Consider the following 20,118-nt stretch of genomic DNA (forward strand, 5'->3'; position numbering starts at 1 on the left):
ACAGAATCCACTGTACATTTCAGTCGTTTGCTACCACAGGTGTACAGTTATTTATCTCAGTTATAAGTTGATGGAAGTTGCTGAAGATTTCAAAATTAAATTGTTACTGACACCAATTAGTAAAACACTATATGAAACCACATGTAGTTCATGAAGTATGTGGCTATGATTGTTTGATAATCCACTTTACAGATTCTAAACAGAGGCTTAACTAGTTTACAGTAGCTTTTTATTGTTTATAGTGCAGTAAGTTGCAACTACTTACAAAAACTTGATCTACAAGTTATAGCTACTTTCCATCCCTGCCAGCTGATGGAAGATTTCTACAATTTATAAATTTCTTCAATAAATTGTAGATATCGGGATACTCTTATCCAGAAAAAAGATGATGATCTGATTCTGTTTATGTAGATTGAAATTTTCAGATGATTCAAAGTGAAATTTCATAGAATAGTCTAAGAAAACAACACAAAAGTCTTGTGTTGTCCATTACAATTTTTTTTCAACTAGTCCCACTGTTATACCAAATTGTTGTTTCGTGTATTTTGACACTGTTCTTGTGCTCTGAAGATGCTGGATATGATACCAGTGAAATATCAGCTAATAATTTAAATATTTTCTTATCATTCTGTTGTAATCAATACCATTAAACTAGCATGTTTTGCCAACGCATACATTTTTCTACTCATTTCATATAGTCACTTGACATTTTCAGAGTGTTTGATTAGATCTAGTAGAGGCATACTAAGTTTGTCTGCCTTCTACCTTTTGTAATTGGGTCTCAGTTTCCTCCCTGGTTGCCCACTAGATGGTTTTATCACCTCAAATTTCCTTACAAATACAGGAATACTCCACTTTACTCCTGTACCCACTCTTGTTTCTAAACATATGGGTGGGGGAAGAGTTGCTGTAAAGTTATGATAAACATCTAGAACAAAAATGATATTAATGCAACTAATATAACCACAAGAAAGAACATATCTTAAAGCCCTTTAACCACCATGTTTCATCAAATTCTAATAATATGTTTTTTTTTTTCTTTTAGGATATATAAAATGACATGTCAGAGATTTTGAAGAAATTCTAAGACAGAGGCGCAGATCATCAAGTTTTTCATGCTGCAAGAAAAGTTTGCAACTGAGATTCACCAAACTTTATGTGAGACTTTAGAGAACTATGCCCCTGCATATCCAGCAGTTGCCAGATGGGATGGCCAAGTTTAAAATTGGATATCTTGAGACAACAGATGCCCTCAGGTTAGAAAGACCCTTCACAGTGATCACACCTGAAAACATTGATGTAGTGCATGATAATAAACAATAATCCTTGATAATAAACAAATACCAGCCAAAAATATTGCAAAGACTCTGGGGATATCCAGTGAATAAGTTAGAGTCATTATCCACCAACATCTGGACATGCAGAAGCTCTCAGCGAAGTAGGTCCCCAAATGTTTCAGTACTGACCAAAAGAGAGAATGCGTGCTTTCATCTCAAGGAATTCTGGGTTATTTTGAGAAATCAGGTGCAAATTTTTTATACCTTGTATTGTATTGTGACTGTTGATGAAACATAGCTTCATTGCTATGACTCAGACTAAACAACAGTCAATGGAATGGAGACAAAGGTTCTCCATGGCCAAAGAAGTTCTGAACCCAAAAGTCATCAGGGAAGGTTCTTGTCATCATTGTCTTTTGGGATATGGATGGTGTAATCCTTACCAAGTACCTCAAAAAAGGTGAAATTGTTACAACAGCTGTGAAGGAAAAACGCTGTGGGAAACTGAGCAGATGTGTGTTGTTTTGCAGGACGATGCACCTGTTCACACTGCTCATGAAACCCAACAGACAATACACAACTTGGGCTTTCAGTGTCTGTCTCACCCACCCTATTTGCCATACCTGGCCCCACTGACTATTTCCTGTTTCCAAATTTAAAGAAACACTGGAAAGGAACAAAATGTATCACAGATGAAGTCATATCTGCTGCTGAGGACTGGTTTGTGCAACAAGGGAAAAGACTTCTCAAAGTGCAAATGATGCAGCAGCTTTGTAACAAGTGTGTAACACTTTGTAGGGAATATGTAGAATGTGTAAGTTACATTATTCCTCATGGTGATTATCATAACTTTTCAGCATACCCTCATAACCTTTTCACCTTTTTCTCGTTGACTGCAAATCTTATCCATAATTTTACTGATGACAGTATGCCTCTAGCTTCATTTGACAAATTTTGTAATGCAGTCATTAGAAGCTTCCAGTCCTTCCATAACCAGTTCTTTAAACTCTAATATCCTTGCTATCATTCATTAGGACAGGGAGAATCTTATGAACTTCAGTGCTACCAAAACAGTCCTGTCTTATTTCTTACAAAAAAAAAAAAAAAAATCTCACATCTCCTCTTTTGTTAATACCTGGCTCTCAAACACGATCAGAATCAGATTTCTCTTCTTATAATGACTTTCTCCATTAGCCTTTCCTGGTACAAGCCCACATCAGCCTTAGCTTCTTTGGCCTACAAAAACTGTATTTTCCTACGCAAGGCATTGCTTCTCACCTGTACAACTAACACTGTACAAAATCCCATATATGCCCAATGTTGAAATACTACTTGCATTGATGCACCTAAAACTCTCTAAGAATGCTTGATATTATTGAGAAGAGTAGTCCTATTAATTGATAATCTCTTGCTCTCTCTCACACAAGCACAAATTCATTCCAGTCACTCTCGTAGACATATTTCTGCCTTGTGTCTCTTCTGTAGGCATTTTTTAATGGAGAGTATTCTGCTTATCAACATCCATTTACTATCCAGCTTCAAACTTACTGATCCAAATTTTGCTTCCTTCTTTCATTTGTTCTATCTCTGTTCAAGTAATATGTCAAAAATTTCCTTTCTTACTCTCTTGCCTACACATGCACTGCACCAATATGCTATTAGGTTTTGCAGTGTTTTGTGTGTAATCTGATAATGATCATATACATATGATGAATGAAAATGTTTCATATGCATTGAATTAATCCTCAACTCCTGAAATTGAGGAGAAAACAGTTACTGCAGATATATTTTCTTTTGATGAGAGTGAGTTGATTAATGAGGTTTTTATTTTTATACACTGTAACCAATTATTTCTTTATGATTTTAGCTGCTCAGGTATCAGTTTTAAAGAACTCAGTTTTACTGTCTTTTAGCTCAAATTATTTCGGATCCTGATTTATGCTCATGTGTAGAACCACACTTCACCTTGTAGGCATTCAAAACCAAAATCCTATGGAATAGGTTGGTTAATCTTATTTCAGGAGTGTCTGTAGGCGTGTGTTCATGGGACTGATTTGCTTGTTTTGAGGGATTAAAAACCTGAGTTTCGGGGAGGTAAAACCCTCCACTTCCTTATGAGACTGGCTACTTTATAATTATATAAAGCCCTCATGCTGGAAACATTCCAGCATGAGGGCTTTATATAATTATATGATAGATTAACCTATAACTGATGTAACTGAATATGCTGAGGTATTTAGAATTGCTTCACTGGTATCTAGATGCACCAAATTTCAATTACTACTTGTCATTATTTGTTTGATTCATTTTCTTGTTACCATACCCTGCCACTTTGCTATTAACAGCAGAGCAGCTGGCATTAGGATTCATTTGACTAAGTAATATCCCTTTTAAATCTGTACTAACTTAGCCGCTTGTTTTTTGCTGATGAAAATAGAACTTGGTGACATCATCTTTTTTCTGTATACTCGGCTATCAACTACAGCACACCTATTTTGTATTCCATTATGCCAGTTTGCTGATAATTTGTGCTGTTTCCCTTCTCCACACACACACACACACACACACAATCATCAATGGCAGATTCCATTGATAATTGGGAGGGGAGGTGTACATATTATACTGACTCACTGTATATCACAGAGGAAGAGGATTGAAACATTGGAAGACCCTTAAAATTATCTTAAAGCAGGAATAGAATGATTATCTTCCATGGGGTACAGGATACTGTAATGGTACTACATGAAAAGTTTCTTATTATTACTGACTTCTTGTTGACAATTATCCTCCAAATCACTCTATTAATTGTCAGGACTCCAGTATTGTCAGATCCTATATTTCAGTTTCCTAAGGCACTACTATGCAGTCCATCTAGATCTTGGTCTTCCTCTGGATCTTTTTCCTGCTATCCTATCATATATCAATTTGGTAATAACCTTTCCCATTCTGTTCCATACCATTAGTGAAGATTAGATTAACTTAGCTCACACATTCCTGAATTCTAACATTGTCAAGTTTCTTTCTAATATATTCCTTTTTAATGATTTTGCTATTGATACTATCCACGTCCCATTTTTTCAGATCCATTTAAAGTTAAAATTCTCTTAATTATTTTGTGTAGCTCAGAGGATATGGCATGCACCTTCCACAGTGCTAAATCGTCCAAAGAGAGAGGAAGTGTTGTAAGTTCAATTCTAGTCATCGGCTAGAGGAACTTTTACCAAGCTTTTTTCAACTGGTTCCCGAGTTAGTCGATCTCTGGCACAAACAAGTGGGTTTTTTCTCCAGTGAACTCAAGAAAACTGACTGTAGAACCCACACTATCTCTGATAATAAATATATAGTGTTAGGATTAGAGTCCACGAGATGGCAGCACTTATCAGTCGTCTCTCTTCACCAGACCATGTATAATTAGTGATAGTCTTGGGCCAGCTGATTGGCTGCCCCTTCAGTCTCCAAAAAGTTAAGGCTAAAACAACCTTGCCCACCCCCTATAGAAATAAAAGATGTTAGAAGTTCAGTTCTAAGAAAGAGACTTTGGGAAAACTTCATGAAGCCAAGACTGAGCAGCTGACTTACACAATTCTGCAGACCTTTTCTGAAGAGCAATGATATGTTGAAAACCTAATTCTCAACCCTTTATATATTATTATTTGGCTGCACATGAAACTACTATGCATCTCATATATAACTAGCTAAGCAAAAGCATTTTTCAAAGGCCTTAACACATCCAGTGCCACTGATGCTGTAGAGCAGTGGTCTCCAAACTTTTTTGATTGCGTACCCCCAAGACAGAAAAAATATATAGCGCATACCCCCAATTGATTGAGCAAAAATCTATTGTAATAAGTATTATAAAGAGGAAATATGCCTTGTATCATCATATAATAATTAAAAAAGCTAGATATTTTTACACATTATTTTTATTATTAACAGCTTACAAACATATTTATTACAATATTTAATGTGAACAATGGCCTTGCATTTCTTTCATAATTTCTTGAAATTCTGGTTTGATTGCTTCTGATACCGCGATACAAAGGTCTGGTTCCAAGTTTAATTTATTTCGATATTTGGTTTTAATACCTGTCATTGCAAAAAATGATACCTCACATAAATAAGTAGAACCAAACGGTAGGAGTGCATCATTTGCTGTGTTTACTAAATTGCTATACTCGGACTTCAGTCCCATCCACCAATTGTGAAGAGATTTCTGTTGAAATTAGTTTTTCAAAGTTATGTTGTATCTAATGTCAATTAATCTCTTGAAAAATAATCAGAAGGTAGTCAATTTTTACATTTTCTGCAAATGGGTATAAAATCCATTGAAATTCTTTGCCAGGAAGATCTATGAATAAGTTACAAAAATATGTCTCTAAACTTTTTAAATGTGCAGATATTAGACTTTGTTTGTTTTACATTTACATTATTTTCTGTAACGAAATCAGATAAAGATTGAAACATTTCTAAACATCCCTTTTCAAATTTCTCTCTCCACAGCTCCATTTTCTTTTGAAATGCAGTTATTTTCTCATTCATTGTTAAAATGTTACCTTTTCCTTGAAGAGACAAATTAAGCATGTTTACTTTTTCAAAAATATCAGCTAAGTAGCATAGTATCATTAACACTTATCGTCTTAACACTTAACATTGTTGGGCTTGTCAACACTAGGATGCTCTACAAACAATGGCAATGATAAGAAGTAAGAGATTTACTCCCTGGTTTTAAAAAACATGACAGCTTTGCCATGGACATTATGTGTGCAAAGTCGCCCAATGTGCGCTACTTGCAAATTTAAGTTTACAGGATCTTAATAACGTCTTTGTCTATATTAGATATATGTTTAATTGATGAAAGAAAGTAATATTCTTTATCTTTAATTAATTAATTTTTTTTCCTATCAATATAAAACTTTTTTGATATACCCCCACGTATCAACTCACATACCCCCTGGGGTACCTACCACACTTTGGAGACCATTGCTGTAGAGCATCAAACTGATATTTGCTTATGTGCCACTGCTGCTTCTCACCTTTATAAGACTCACGTATTCTGTGCTACATAACTCATTCTGGCCTGGGTGGTCGAATTGTTTGGATGTGTAGGCACTACAGAAAGGTAATTCTGAATAGCCTTGGGGACATTGTCATAAATGAGTTGCAGTCAGCGTGTGAAACTTAGTTCATAACTTGTATGAGGAGATTGATGCTGCATTCATCACCAGTCAAATTGTACCAATATTTAGCTTACATATTTTCATATTCAAATAAGGGGTTTCAATTTTACCTTTTATTTCTTAATTTTGGATAGGACTTATGTGAATGATGCTAGTCTAAATTTAAATTTATGGCTGTACTGTCGGGACTGGAATCTCCTTTACACACTTGTCTGACTTTGTAGCCATTCTCTTATATGAGACAGTATAGAGACATTTATTTTGAGAGCCTTTTGCTTAATTGTAATTTAAAAATTTATCCTACAGTTGCAATACATTTCTGTAATATAATTTTTATTAGGCACAACCACCACCAGTTGATAGTTCTTGGAGAACAATTAGGTTGCGGAATGAACTAAAGTCATTGCATGCAGATCCACCTGAAGGAATTGAAGCAATTCCACTTGATAAATCATGTAGTCATTGGCAAGCTTCTATTACTGGTCCTATTGATAGCCCTTATGAAGGTGGCAATTTCTTTCTCTACTTACAAATTCCTCATAGGTATGTTATATTTATGTGTTTTTACAATGACAATCTCTCCTATGATTTCTTATGGCTTGATTAAAACTTCATATTTATAAGTATGTTAATATCTAAGGTTTGGTTTTTTTTTTTTTTTTTTTTTTGTTTTGTTTTTTTAATTTGGTCAGTTTGTAGATGAATAATTGATCTGTGATATAAATTATTTAGGTGAATTACTTTCATTATTTGGTATGACTTCTCTACTAAATCAAATTGCCTACTGGAGACTGAAATGTTTGGTTTCTAGTGAGTATTCCTGAGTTTTCTAACTTTTGCTCACAAAGTGGGTATATGCTTTAGTTAACTTATGTTCCATGAAAGGTTGGAAACCATATAGCATATTATACTAGAGGTTTCCAGCCTTTCATAGGAGAGATTGTCGTTAAAAAATAAAATAAAATAAACTTATGAAATGCTTTGTCAGTTATATCATAAATCTGTTTTCGTTGTTTAGCTGCTTTCATTTTTAGATATTTTATTCTTTGCTGTTTAATCCTATTAGTTTGCATCATATGGATATTGATGGTGATGGTTATTTTTTCATTGTTTTTAGTCCTTAACTAATGTCAAATGGAATTGTGTAATTCTTTGAGTTTATACAGCTACAGATTCAGCTCCAGAAAGTTTTTGAATGGAACTAATTTAAGTAAATCAAAGGTTTATTCAGCATGTAAAAATGTTCATCATCAAATTCCTGACATGTACCCTCAAGGGGTGTACAGGATATGATAGTACTACATGAAAAATTTACATCATTACTAACTTCCTATCTACAATTTTCCTCCATATCAGTCTGTTACTTGTCAAGACTCCAATATTATGATTATCAGATCTTATATTTCTGTTGTTGTCTAAGGCACATTGTACCGTATCAATCCACCTATATCTTGGTCTTCCTCTGGGTCATTTTGCTGCCAACCTGGCAAAGAACACTTGTTTGGCTAATCTTTCCTCACTATTCTGTTTAAGTGACCATAATACCACCTGAGATTAGCTCTGCTAATGCATTCCTGGATGCTGACAATGTCAAGTTCTTTCCTAATATCCTCGTTTTTAATATGATATTGCCATTGATATCATCTGTTCACATCCCTAATCTTTCTCAGGACTCTCATATCTGTGGTCTCTAGTCTTTGGTCAAGTGTTTTTTACTTCTAACCCAGCTCTCAGATCCATAAGTTAAAACTGCTTTGAAAACTGTCTTGTATACAGCTAATTTAGTGTTCCGACTAATTTCTCTCTTATTCCATATGAATTTATTCAATTGACTTCCTACCATACCAGCTTTGTTGATTCTGTTGTCAATTTCCATATTTAATTTACCATCTTTACTAAAAATCGATTTTTAGTGAAGATGGTAAATTAATACCATAAAACCATAAAAACCATAAAACCTTCATACCATATCTATTTATGGTAAATTAATACCATAAAACCATAAAATTAATACCATAAAACCTTCATACCATATCTATTACAACAGTTATTCAATTTAGTCAGGGAATCTTGCAGACTTGTAGCGGATTTATTTAGAAGTATAACATCGTCTGCATAAAGCAAAGAGCTGACATTAACATCTCCAATTCTGATATCATGTTGAATACCACTTCATAATGTGATCCATATAGATAATGAATAACAGAGGGGATAATATACATCCTTGTCTCACACCAGATTTAACATTAAACCATCTTACTGTACTTCCTTCAATTCTAACTGCTGACTTACAACTCAACTCAAATACAGACTAAGCATTGCTTGATATAATGCTCCATTGACACCATATAACTGTAGCGTATTGAATAGCTTCTCTCTTAGCACCTTGTCATATGCTTTTTCCAGATCGACAAAAGTTAAATATAGATCTTTGTTATATTCCCATGCTTTTTCAACTATTTGTCGTCAAGTGAAGATCAGCCTCTATTTGGCCTGAATCCAGCTCGTTCTTCACCAAGCTTTTCTCCCACAATTCTTCTCAACCGTTTCTCAAGTATGTTTGCATAGATCTTGCCAGGAACACTCAGTAGGGAAATACCTCTGTAATTTTCACATTCAGTTTTATTTCCTTTTTTTTATATATGGGACTATTAGAGCTCTAATCCAATCATCGGGAATTCGTTCCTCTGTCCATGCTTTCTGGACTATGCAGTGCAGCCACTGTAAGACTTTTATACCACCATATTTCAGCATTTCTGGTCGAATATCATCTACTCCTGCTGCCTTTCCACATTTCAAGCTTTGATGGCTTTTTCTACTTCAAGTATGAATATGTATTCCTGACTGTATGCCTGTTGAGTGTTTTTTACCACTGTGCTATAACTGCTTGTTTCATTTAGCAATTTTTCAAAGTAATTACTCTATACTTCAAGGATATCTTTTTCTCCTGTTTTCATGTAACCTTTATCATCTCTAACTCCTTTTACAGTACTCTTTCCTCCATTTCTAAGGTTCTTCAACAACCTCCAGAATATCTTATCACCTTCTTGATATTTATTTTCTATGTTCTTTCCAAAGTCCTCCCATGTCTTTTGTTTAGCTAGTTTTACACAGTGTTTAGCTTTCTTACATTTGTCTCTGTATTCTCTAAGAGCACAAGCTGACTTTGCGCTCTTAGAGAACTCCCAGGAACTTTTGATATGCTTTCTTCTTTTCCTTCACTGCCTATTTAACTTCCTGTGTCCACCAGGGAGTTCTGATTTTTCTATCATTGCAGACAACCTCACCACATGCCTCTCTGGCTGAATCAATTACGGTTTTCTTCAAGGCTTGCCACTGAATCTCCAAGGTTTGGTTCCTGTTCTCAAACTCTTTTCATTTTTTCTTCAATAATCTTTGTGTATTTTAGTCTACTGTTCACATCTGAGAGCTGTTCAACTTTTATTCGCTTTAAAACTTTCTTATATGTTATTCTTTTCAATACAAAATTCGATTATCCTGCTCAAGACTAAATAGTGATCGCTTCCAATTTCAAATCCTCTGTACACTCTGGTGTCCTCCTGCACCAGGTTGAAAATATCACTATCAACAATAACATAGTCAATGAGACTTTTCTTATTCCTTGCCTCTTCTCTCCATGTGAATTTGTGCACATTTTTATGTTGGAAAATGGTGTTAGTAATAACCAGTCCATGTTCTGAGCAGAAATCCAAAAGGTATTTGCCATTATTATTGGCTTTGCTCCAAATTTTACCAAAATATTTTTGTATGTCTGACAATCATTTCCTACTCTGCTATTTAGATCCCCAACAAGGACCAACTTTTCCTTTTTCGTTGTGTCAGTTGCTTTTTTTTCTAAAGTCTCAAAAAATTCCTCCACTTCTACCTTAGTAGAACCTTCTGTGGGACCATAGGCACAAATAAGCCTCATTCTCCAGTTCCCCATTGTCATATTTTCCAACATTACTCTACTTGAGACTGCCTGTCATTCAAGAAGATTATCCTCGTATTATGTGTCGAATACTATGGCTACTCCTTCTTTTCCTTGATTGTCATTGCCTGAATATTACATTTTGTATTTATTGCTCAGAAAGATCTCACCAGCTTTTGTCTTTTTTGTTTCAGTCACCCCTATTATGTCGATCTGGTACTTATCTAATTTCTCAGCTAGCTCCATTTCTTTGCCATTCAGGTTCTTATGTTGATAGTATCGATCTTTAACTCTGTTGATGTTGAGTTGGGGTGTGTTTTCAGATTTGTTCCAGTAGCTGACTTTTCACTGTTCGCCGTGTTTCCCTTGCGAAAACAACGGGGGGCATTAACCGGGCGACGCTCCAGCCGGCATGAAATTTTGTCATGTTGTACCATCATTTTCTATATTGGTTTAAGCCAGTGATTGCGAACATTTTTACCCAGGTGTGTCAAGCATCTTATTTTTTTTTTTTAAATATTGACGTTGTTGATGTGCCACTTGCATGCATGCCTTATAAATTTAACTGCTTAATAGATGGTGACTTATACATATCATATTAGGCTATTTATTTAATAGGACATTGATATACAATCTATGAATTCATATTATACAATTAATTTAATAAACTGAAATTATTGAAATTAGTTTTTTCAACAGAATACCAATATTTTTCAACATCCAAGATGTGTCACCTGAAACCCTCAAGTGTGTCAGTGCTGACACCCGTGTCATAGGTTTGCCATCACTGGTTTAAGCCAATAAGAATACAATTTGGTCGGCTAAATCCCAAATTACTAGCCCATCCTCGTTTGTTCATTATCCAGGTAGATACCCAACAGGGTGCACCACGAGAAGGTGAGGATTGGACATTAGGTCAGAAGCCCTGGTCGGTTCTCCACATTCCTTTAAAGGCTATGTGGAGGTCTCCTCTCAGTTATACAGCTTTGACCCTGAAGCATCCCAAATTTACTACATATAATTTTAAATATATTGAAGATTCTCTTGCAAAAATTCTGCAGACTTGATTGTGATTACAGTTACCACTCTCCTGGGCAGACATTTCCATTAAATATTAATAGACACATTTTGATCATTCCTTCACCAGAATAGTTAGTTGATGTGAAATTGACCAACTGATTAGCATGTCTGCTCTTCAGCAGGGTTTGTATTCCCATATGCATGGATGTTTGTCTTTAGGTAGGAGATTAATTTTTTCCCAAGTGTGAGACCACTTGGTCCCATTTATTAGAATGCTGAAATGGTTTGAAAAAAATTCTTTGTTTGGTCTCTCAAGCAGGATTTCCAGACGATGTAAAAACACTTAAAACATACAGAAAATATATATAAAATTAATTTAAAAAAAAAAATCTATAACTCACCTACAATACCAGCATGCTACAGGTTTACTCTTTTGTGAATAGGAGTCATGAAAAACAAAACAGTAACTTTGCACTGCCTTATCATCAAAAAATGTCACCAGCCCTTACAGTATGGCCTGGTGCATTATTATATTATTAATCATTTAAGTTGTCTGTTTAAAACTCCCACACCACTGACAACACAAATGGTTCAGAATATCAATCTAACATCTGCTTATTTTGTCATCCCTTCAGCACGTGATTTCATTCCAAACTAGAAACCTCTCCACACTATTGACACTGCTGCTGTCACACTTAACATGTGGAGTAACTCATCTCAATTTATATGGCCTACTTGGCTATTTCTCGGGGTTTTCTTGCACCATCACATTTCCATCTTTTAATGACATCAACCTAGTTTATGCTGCAGTTCTACAAATTAATAGTCTGTGATAGAAGTCTGTTTAGTGTGATTTTTAGTTTTCTTTAGTGTGATTAGAAGTCTGTAATAACATCTTGCAAAATTAAATTCTCAAAACATTATCTTTCCACAATATCCAAAACTATGGTGAAACCTTGGAAGCCAAGTAGCCAAAAAATATTAAGATAGCACATGCAATATATTTTGGGGATACCTTACATCAAATCCACTGCTTTTAAACTTGCTCAGGCCAATGCACATTGATCAGCGTCAGAAACAATCTTGGATCTGCTTTATTCATGCAACCAGTGCATGCACACACACAGAAGTGAGTACTCTGATTTCTTACTGGCTGTTCTAATGGTTCAAAATCTGCACCTCCATTAGTTGTGCTGTTCTTCCTATCTACATGATCTCCAGTCATATTGAGCTGTGATTTATACAGATTTGTGAAGTTTTATTTTTTATTTATAGGTTCTCTCTCCTGTGTATAACCCACATCCAGTGCTCAATGATGTTCTGCCAGGATCGACTTCATATTTTGCCTCAAATTTCTTGCCCAAAAAAAAAATATATATATATATAGATAGATAGATAATGTACACCCACACTTCATAGAGCTGACCTTGGCTTTGTGCCAAGAATAATCAATTCATGCTGAAAGGGACAAAGAAATAAAGGATGTACGAATTGGTCACCAACACACGAAATCAGGTGCTTTATACGTAAAATTTTCCAACTGTTATACAAGCAAAATAGTTACCACTTTAAAAACTACAATGTTCATAAAAGAAAAGTTAATTTTTCAATGTGTAATAATAAACAACTCATCCCACAAGACGAATTGATTACCCTAATATCAGAATGGATTCTCCTTCTTTTGATGTGCACAGAAGTGTCAAAGGATCTCGCATCCGTGAGCGTACAGTAGATAGATACAAAACTACATTTATTAAATCTTTTACCTGTTACAACTTTGTAAACAGTTAAACAATTTTACTTAGTTGTACTTGTTTTTAATAGTTACATCCTCAAAATTTAAAATTTTAGCTATTTCATTTTTAATTGATATAATCGAAGTAATGACAAGTGATTATCTATCTTCTTCTACGCGTTATTCCCGCTTCCCATGCAGGGTCCGCGTGTTACTTAGATGCGACTTCATGTTAGTACTACTCCCAACCGACCCGTCGCCTGGTCTGACGCTGGGGGGGATATATTTTTTGACTGTAGAGGCGTATGTTCACGGGGCCGGTTTGCCTGTTTGCAGGATGAAAAACGCCAGATAAACTGGCGGAAAAAACCCTACTGACCGGCTAACTTGGCTATGCCTGAGGAAGATCCTCAAATTCCTCACGTCTACAACGGGAATCGAACCTGGGACACTCCTTCCCCAGGCATATGGTTGCGAAGCGCAAAGCCACTAGGCTAACCGCGCGGTGGTACAAGTGATTATCTATACAAATACTTAATGATGTCATTGCCAGCCTGAGAGCTCTTATATCTTCATTATTGTGTTAATCCAATTCCAGCAACTACAATTGCCACCACAAACCTCCCAATTTTTTATATTTATGTTCTTTACCAAGCATGGGGCTCCTTTGCAACACATGACCTTAAGTGCACCCATGAAAGCTGGCCTGTGTTCTAAAATAATTGTATCAAATGAGGACCCTTTATGTTTCATTGTGCTGATTTAAAAAACAAATTGAAGGTGTAACAATATTAAACAAAATCAGGAATTCACAAATCACAGAAAATTGTAAAATAAAGCCAATAAACAATGGGATCCAAAAATCTAAAGAAGAAAGAAAAAATTATGTAGATTTTTTTTTTTTTAATATATAAGGGAAAAGAGAAATAGAATAAGACTCAGGAGATGACAGGATTGGTCTTTAACAGTAGTGCTACAAGCAACTAGGCTTAATAGTGAAAGAAGATTGTGCTGAATACCCAATCACATTGGAATCAAAGACAATGAGCGAGGTCAGCTCATGCTTCATTCATGTACTGTTTTGTCAGTCCTGTATACATGTAAGACATCAGTGGTGTTGCTAAGGCTGAACACTTTATAAGAGTAAAGTTAATTACCGTATTTGCCAGCGTATAAGATGCACCCCCTTTTTTTGTACACATTTTTTAGGAAAAAAACTTTATCACTGAATATTATAATGAATTTAGACTATTTCAAATATAAAGTAATAAGTAGGTCTACTTTCAACAAATACCTAATCTAACAAGGAAAGTGTACCCATCTTTTAATCTTCTTCGTCAAAACCCAGAAATTCATCTCCAGAGCTAAATGAAGAGACACTTGAAACCTCTTATAAATCAGAATCTGAGTCCTCATACAACAAATTTTCCTCTGTACCATCCAGTGCATTACTAATGCCACACTTCTTAAATGATTTAACCACTGTCTCAGTTTTCACAGCATCCCATGAAGCTTTGACCCGCTCACAAACTTGTGAAATGCTAGGCCTCTTCCTTCTTCCTGATGGCATAACCTCAAAATCTGAAGACTGCATCTAGCTGTTCCACTTCTCCTTCATAAATCCCTTAAATGATTTATTAATACAGACATCTAAAGGTTGAAGCTGACTAGTTAGACCTCCTAGGATTACAGCTAACTGAGTTTCCAATTCCTTGAGTTTATTTTTAACATCTTCTGTTCCATGAGAATGAAACTAATCCCATACTAGCAGGGCAGGCTTCTTCAACAGTGTGCCTAGACCAAATTTTATCTATCCATAACTTCATTCCTCCTCCATCCATCCAGCTTTTGATCCACTAAACTCTACGTAACTGGAAAGCTCTCACACACACACACACACACTGCAAGAAAGAAATCGTGTAACTCGGAACAGAGAAAATTTCCAGAAATGAAAGTAAAAAAAACTGGGTATCAGCATATAAGACTCACCCTGTTTTTCTGACCTATTTTCAGAGGGAAAAAGTGTGTCTTATACACTGCAAATACAGTAATCAGTAGCAGTTAATCCTGATAGAAGCACTAACAAACTGCATGAGATTAAGCCTGAAATTGATGGTGCAGTGTATGTAGAAACAAAAGAAACTAATTCTAGTAGTAAGACTTATACGTTGGTTAGACATAACTGGTAATTAATTTACGGAATTAACAACGCAAATGAAGTATATTAATTAAAGATAACTTTAATGAATCACTTCTATATTTCGGCAATGTCACATTGCCATCTTCAGGAACATAAAGATATGGTATGTGCACTAAGGAACTAACAAAGCAAATGAGGAAGAAAGTAATGAACTAATTTTGTTCCTAAAGTCCTAATGGTGCCCTCTTGCGGGCTAATCTGGTAGTCTTGGCAGTTGGGCTGAAGTTCTCATAATGAAAGTCTCCCAAATTTGGGGCAGTTTCATGCACCCAAATTTGTTGAGGTTAGGAATGTTTTTTAGAGCTGCTGAAGATTCTTTGAATAATCTTTCGTATTTATACTTGCTACGATGGATTATTTTTGTTTTCTTCCAACGAATTTTATGGTGGGTATCTAAGGCATGGTCTGCCAACCCAGAGCGGCTGTACTGGTGAAACCGGATGTAGTCTTGGTGTTCTGAAATCCTGATATTTGTTGTTCTGCCTGTTTGGCCAAAGTAGGACAATTTGCAGCTGCAAGGGACCTGGTATACACCAGGTAGGTCTAGGGGAAGTGGTTGGTCTTTGGTAGAGCGGATAAGGGATGCCAACTTTTTATATGGTCTGTAACAGGAAGTAAGGTCATACTTTTTGAGGATATTGGTTATTTTTTCAGAGGTGCCCTGGATGTAGGGGATAGTGATAGACTTGGTGTAGTCTTTATCGTGGATGGGGGGAGGGGGGTTGTGGTTTACAGGTTTTAGTATTTTTTGGATTTTTTGGGGGTTATAGCCATTGGCTAAGAAAGTGTTGAGGATGTGGTTTAGTTCCATAGTCAGGGCCTTGTCATCTGAGCAGATTAATTTTGCCCTGTTATATAGTGTTTTTATCACCCCATATTGTTGTGAGGGGGGGGGGGGGGATTGTTGGTGAATGTATCTGCCAGTGTGGGTGGGTTTTCTGTAAACAGAGAAAACCAAAGATCCATCAAGTTGGCGGGTGATTAAAGTGTCTAGGAAGGGGAGGGTGTTGTTTTCCTCTTTTTCTAAGGTGAACTGGATTCTGGGATGTTGGTTGTTTAAGTGTGTTAGGAAGGAGTGGAGTGTGTCTGAGCCATGTGGCCAAATAGCAAATTACCGCGACGCGCGTTCTCCTTGCCGACGAAAACAAAACCTTACGGGCGCTAGAGGAAGAGCTTTCTAACACACTTGGCCTTGATCTATGGTCTATACTTCATGACATCTCATGCACATCGCAAGAAAGGAATTCGAAAAAATACGTAGTCGGCACGTGAAAAAATACGAAAACCTGACAAAGACTTCTACTTCTGCAACACAGCCACCACTTAACACAGTAGTCAACCTCTCGTCGGCAGTTTTAAAGCCTGAAGCACTCACCGCACTATCACGTGGTCACAATTTCACCCTAGCTCCAAAAGGGATACCTGCTGAAGAAATCATGATACAAATAGAGCGTGGAATTCGCAACCTGCCTAACCATATCGCCAACAACGTGAGACTGGATGTAGTCGGTGTTGTCACTAAAGCCAAACCTCCAAAATCCAACTTATCCAAAAACGAATATACAGTCCTACAAGAATTAAAAAACAACAAAAAAATAGTAATCACCAAAGCTGATAAGGGAAGCGCCACTGTGGTACTCAATCAGAAAGACTACAAAGGTAAGCTAAATTCTTTAATACGAGACCGTACTACTTACCTCCCCATTGAATATAATCCGACCAGCTCTCAGATTAGAACTATCCACAGACTCCTTAAGAAAGTCACTTCTTGGCCTGTGGAAGTCACCAACAAACTTAAACCTTATAACTCTAGACCCCCCCCGATTATATGGACTCCCAAAAATACATAAACAAAATGTGCCATTGCGTCCCATAGTGGATGGCATTGATTCCCCCACATATAAATTAGCCAAACATTTAGCTAAAACGCTCACACACTACACTGGCAACACACCATCACACATAAAAAACTCGGCCCACTTTAAAGCCAGTATAGAAAACCTCACACTCCAACACACTGACATAATGGTCAGTTTTGACGTCTCCTCCCTATTCACTAATGTCCCACTCAAAGAAACCCTTGAGCTCATCCAAGCCAAGTTTCCTCCCGATATCTCAGCCCTATTTCAGTTCACAATGAACTCAGGCTATTTCGTTTGGCAAGGAAAGTTCTACAAACAGATAGAGGGGACAGCCATGGGTTCACCACTTTCCCCACCCTTGGCCAATTTCTTTATGGAGACATTTGAAGAGAAAGCCTTAAACTCCGCCCCACAAAAACCCACTATTTGGCTTCGTTATGCGGATGATTTGTTTGCTATTTGGCCACATGGCTCAGACACACTCCACTCCTTCCTAACACACTTAAACAACCAACATCCCAGAATCCAGTTCACCTTAGAAAAAGAGGAAAACAACACCCTCCCCTTCCTAGACACTTTAATCACCCGCCAACTTGATGGATCTTTGGTTTTCTCTGTTTACAGAAAACCCACCCACACTGGCAGATACATTCACCAACAATCCCCCCCCCCTCACAACAATATGGGGTGATAAAAACACTATATAACAGGGCAAAATTAATCTGCTCAGATGACAAGGCCCTGACTATGGAACTAAACCACATCCTCAACACTTTCTTAGCCAATGGCTATAACCCCCAAAAAATCCAAAAAATACTAAAACCTGTAAACCACAACCCCCCTCCCCCCATCCACGATAAAGACTACACCAAGTCTATCACTATCCCCTACATCCAGGGCACCTCTGAAAAAATAACCAATATCCTCAAAAAGTATGACCTTACTTCCTGTTACAGACCATATAAAAAGTTGGCATCCCTTATCCGCTCTACCAAAGACCAACCACTTCCCCTAGACCTACCTGGTGTATACCAGGTCCCTTGCAGCTGCAAATTGTCCTACTTTGGCCAAACAGGCAGAACAACAAATATCAGGATTTCAGAACACCAAGACTACATCCGGTTTCACCAGTACAGCCGCTCTGGGTTGGCAGACCATGCCTTAGATACCCACCATAAAATTCGTTGGAAGAAAACAAAAATAATCCATCGCAGCAAGTATAAATACGAAAGATTATTCAAAGAATCTTCAGCAGCTCTAAAAAACATTTCTAACCTCAACAAATTTGGGTGCATGAAACTGCCCCAAATTTGGGAGACTTTCATTATGAGAACTTCAGCCCAACTGCCAAGACTACCAGATTAGCCCGCAAGAGGGCACCATTAGGACTTTAGGAACAAAATTAGTTCATTACTTTCTTCCTCATTTGCTTTGTTAGTTCCTTAGTGCACATACCATATCTTTATGTTCCTGAAGATGGCAATGTGACATTGCCGAAATATAGAAGTGATTCATTAAAGTTATCTTTAATTAATATACTTCATTTGCGTTGTTAATTCCGTAAATTAATTACCAGTTAAAAGAAACTAAGTTTCTTTTGCTTGCTAGGTTCTGTACAGGTCAGTCATCTTAGACATTCTTATGTTGAGGGTTGATGCTCCACCTATGTGTGAACAATGTAACACTCATTTTACCATATGTTTTGGAGGAGTAGCAGCTTCACTTGAGAGAGGAATGCAGTTTTTACTAATCTGACTGAGCCGTATACACTCATGCAAATCTTATCACACTTGGACAAAGTGCATGAAGTTTTCATTTTTTTTTTACAAATAATTAATTTATGCATGCAGTTTATATGTAGATACAGCATTACTCAATTTAATTTATTTTTCTTGTACAAATTATTTAACTTTTTTTTTGTTGCCTTGTTGTGCTGCTGTAGCCTTTGTAATGGCACAGTATTACGTTTGCCATCCTTACACCAATAAACCACAAGCCAGCCAACCAATCCATCTTCTCTCTGGCTAAATGTTTTTCATTATTCAAAATAGAGATGAATTGTTTGATGCAGCTTCACTATTTATCAATGTAGATGGTCCCAGAAAGAAGATATCAAAAGTTCCTATTAAGTAAGTCTGTATTTTCCCTGAGAGAGAGCGATAGAGAAAGAAATACAGGAAAAAATTTGAGAGCTATGTTATGTAGTTGTAACAGTAGCTAAACAAAAGTTGAGGAAAGACTGTTAAGAATGCTGACGTCATATCACGAAAGTGGCAGAATATTCTGGAGGATATTAAAGTTTCAAAATAGAGGAAAGAATACTGAGAAAGAAATCAGATGATACAGGTGATATAAAAACTGAAGATTAAGATATTCTGAATGTCAAGAGTAATTAATTTGAAAGTTTGCTAAATGAAACAAGGAATGAGAGAACACTGGTAGAAAATATTCAGATGGAATGCAATCAGGAATACATATCAATACTTGAGGTAGAAAAGACCATCCAAAATGTGTCAAGACAGCCGAAGTAGATATTTGACCAGAAATGTTCAGGTATGGGGGGGGGGGGGGGATCTTCAGTGGTGCTCTACAGGCTCATAAATATGACTGTCCAAGTCATCCTTGGATTTCCTAAACTGTTATTCCCAAATAGAGTGGTTAGCAATGTGTCTATAGTATATTTTGTACATAAATTATCTGCATTCTCCTGACTGGTTTATTTCTATGAGGGATGGGGAGGGGGAGATTTTCCAGGAGGAAAAAACCTTGTTACCTCTGTATGAGACCAGCTAACTCACCTTTTTGAAAATCCCTGATAAAGGTTTATATCCTAGACAGTATTTGAACCCAGGCATTTCCATCCGAAGGGCATTGTTGAAACCAAGAGCTACAGAGACTCAGATATAGAGGTAAAGG

General features: G+C 36.5%; 1 protein-coding gene across 3 annotated transcripts in view; it reads left to right on the forward strand.

Moving 5' to 3' along the window:
* Window positions 1–20,118, forward strand: part of LOC150103228 (uncharacterized) — a 196,078-nt gene that overhangs the window by 148,840 nt on the left and 27,120 nt on the right. For all 3 annotated transcript variants that reach the window (XM_090397353.1, XM_090397355.1, XM_090397354.1), the window contains one exon: window positions 6,795–6,997. In XM_090397353.1, the coding sequence (XP_090253479.1) occupies window positions 6,795–6,997 (203 nt within the window). The remainder of the gene's footprint in view (window positions 1–6,794; window positions 6,998–20,118) is intronic.

Source organism: Typopeltis vanoorti, chromosome 9 (assembly GCF_054136105.1).
Source record: "Typopeltis vanoorti isolate ZY-2024b chromosome 9, IOZ_Tvanoo_1.0, whole genome shotgun sequence".
NCBI lineage: Eukaryota > Metazoa > Arthropoda > Arachnida > Uropygi > Thelyphonidae > Typopeltis > Typopeltis vanoorti.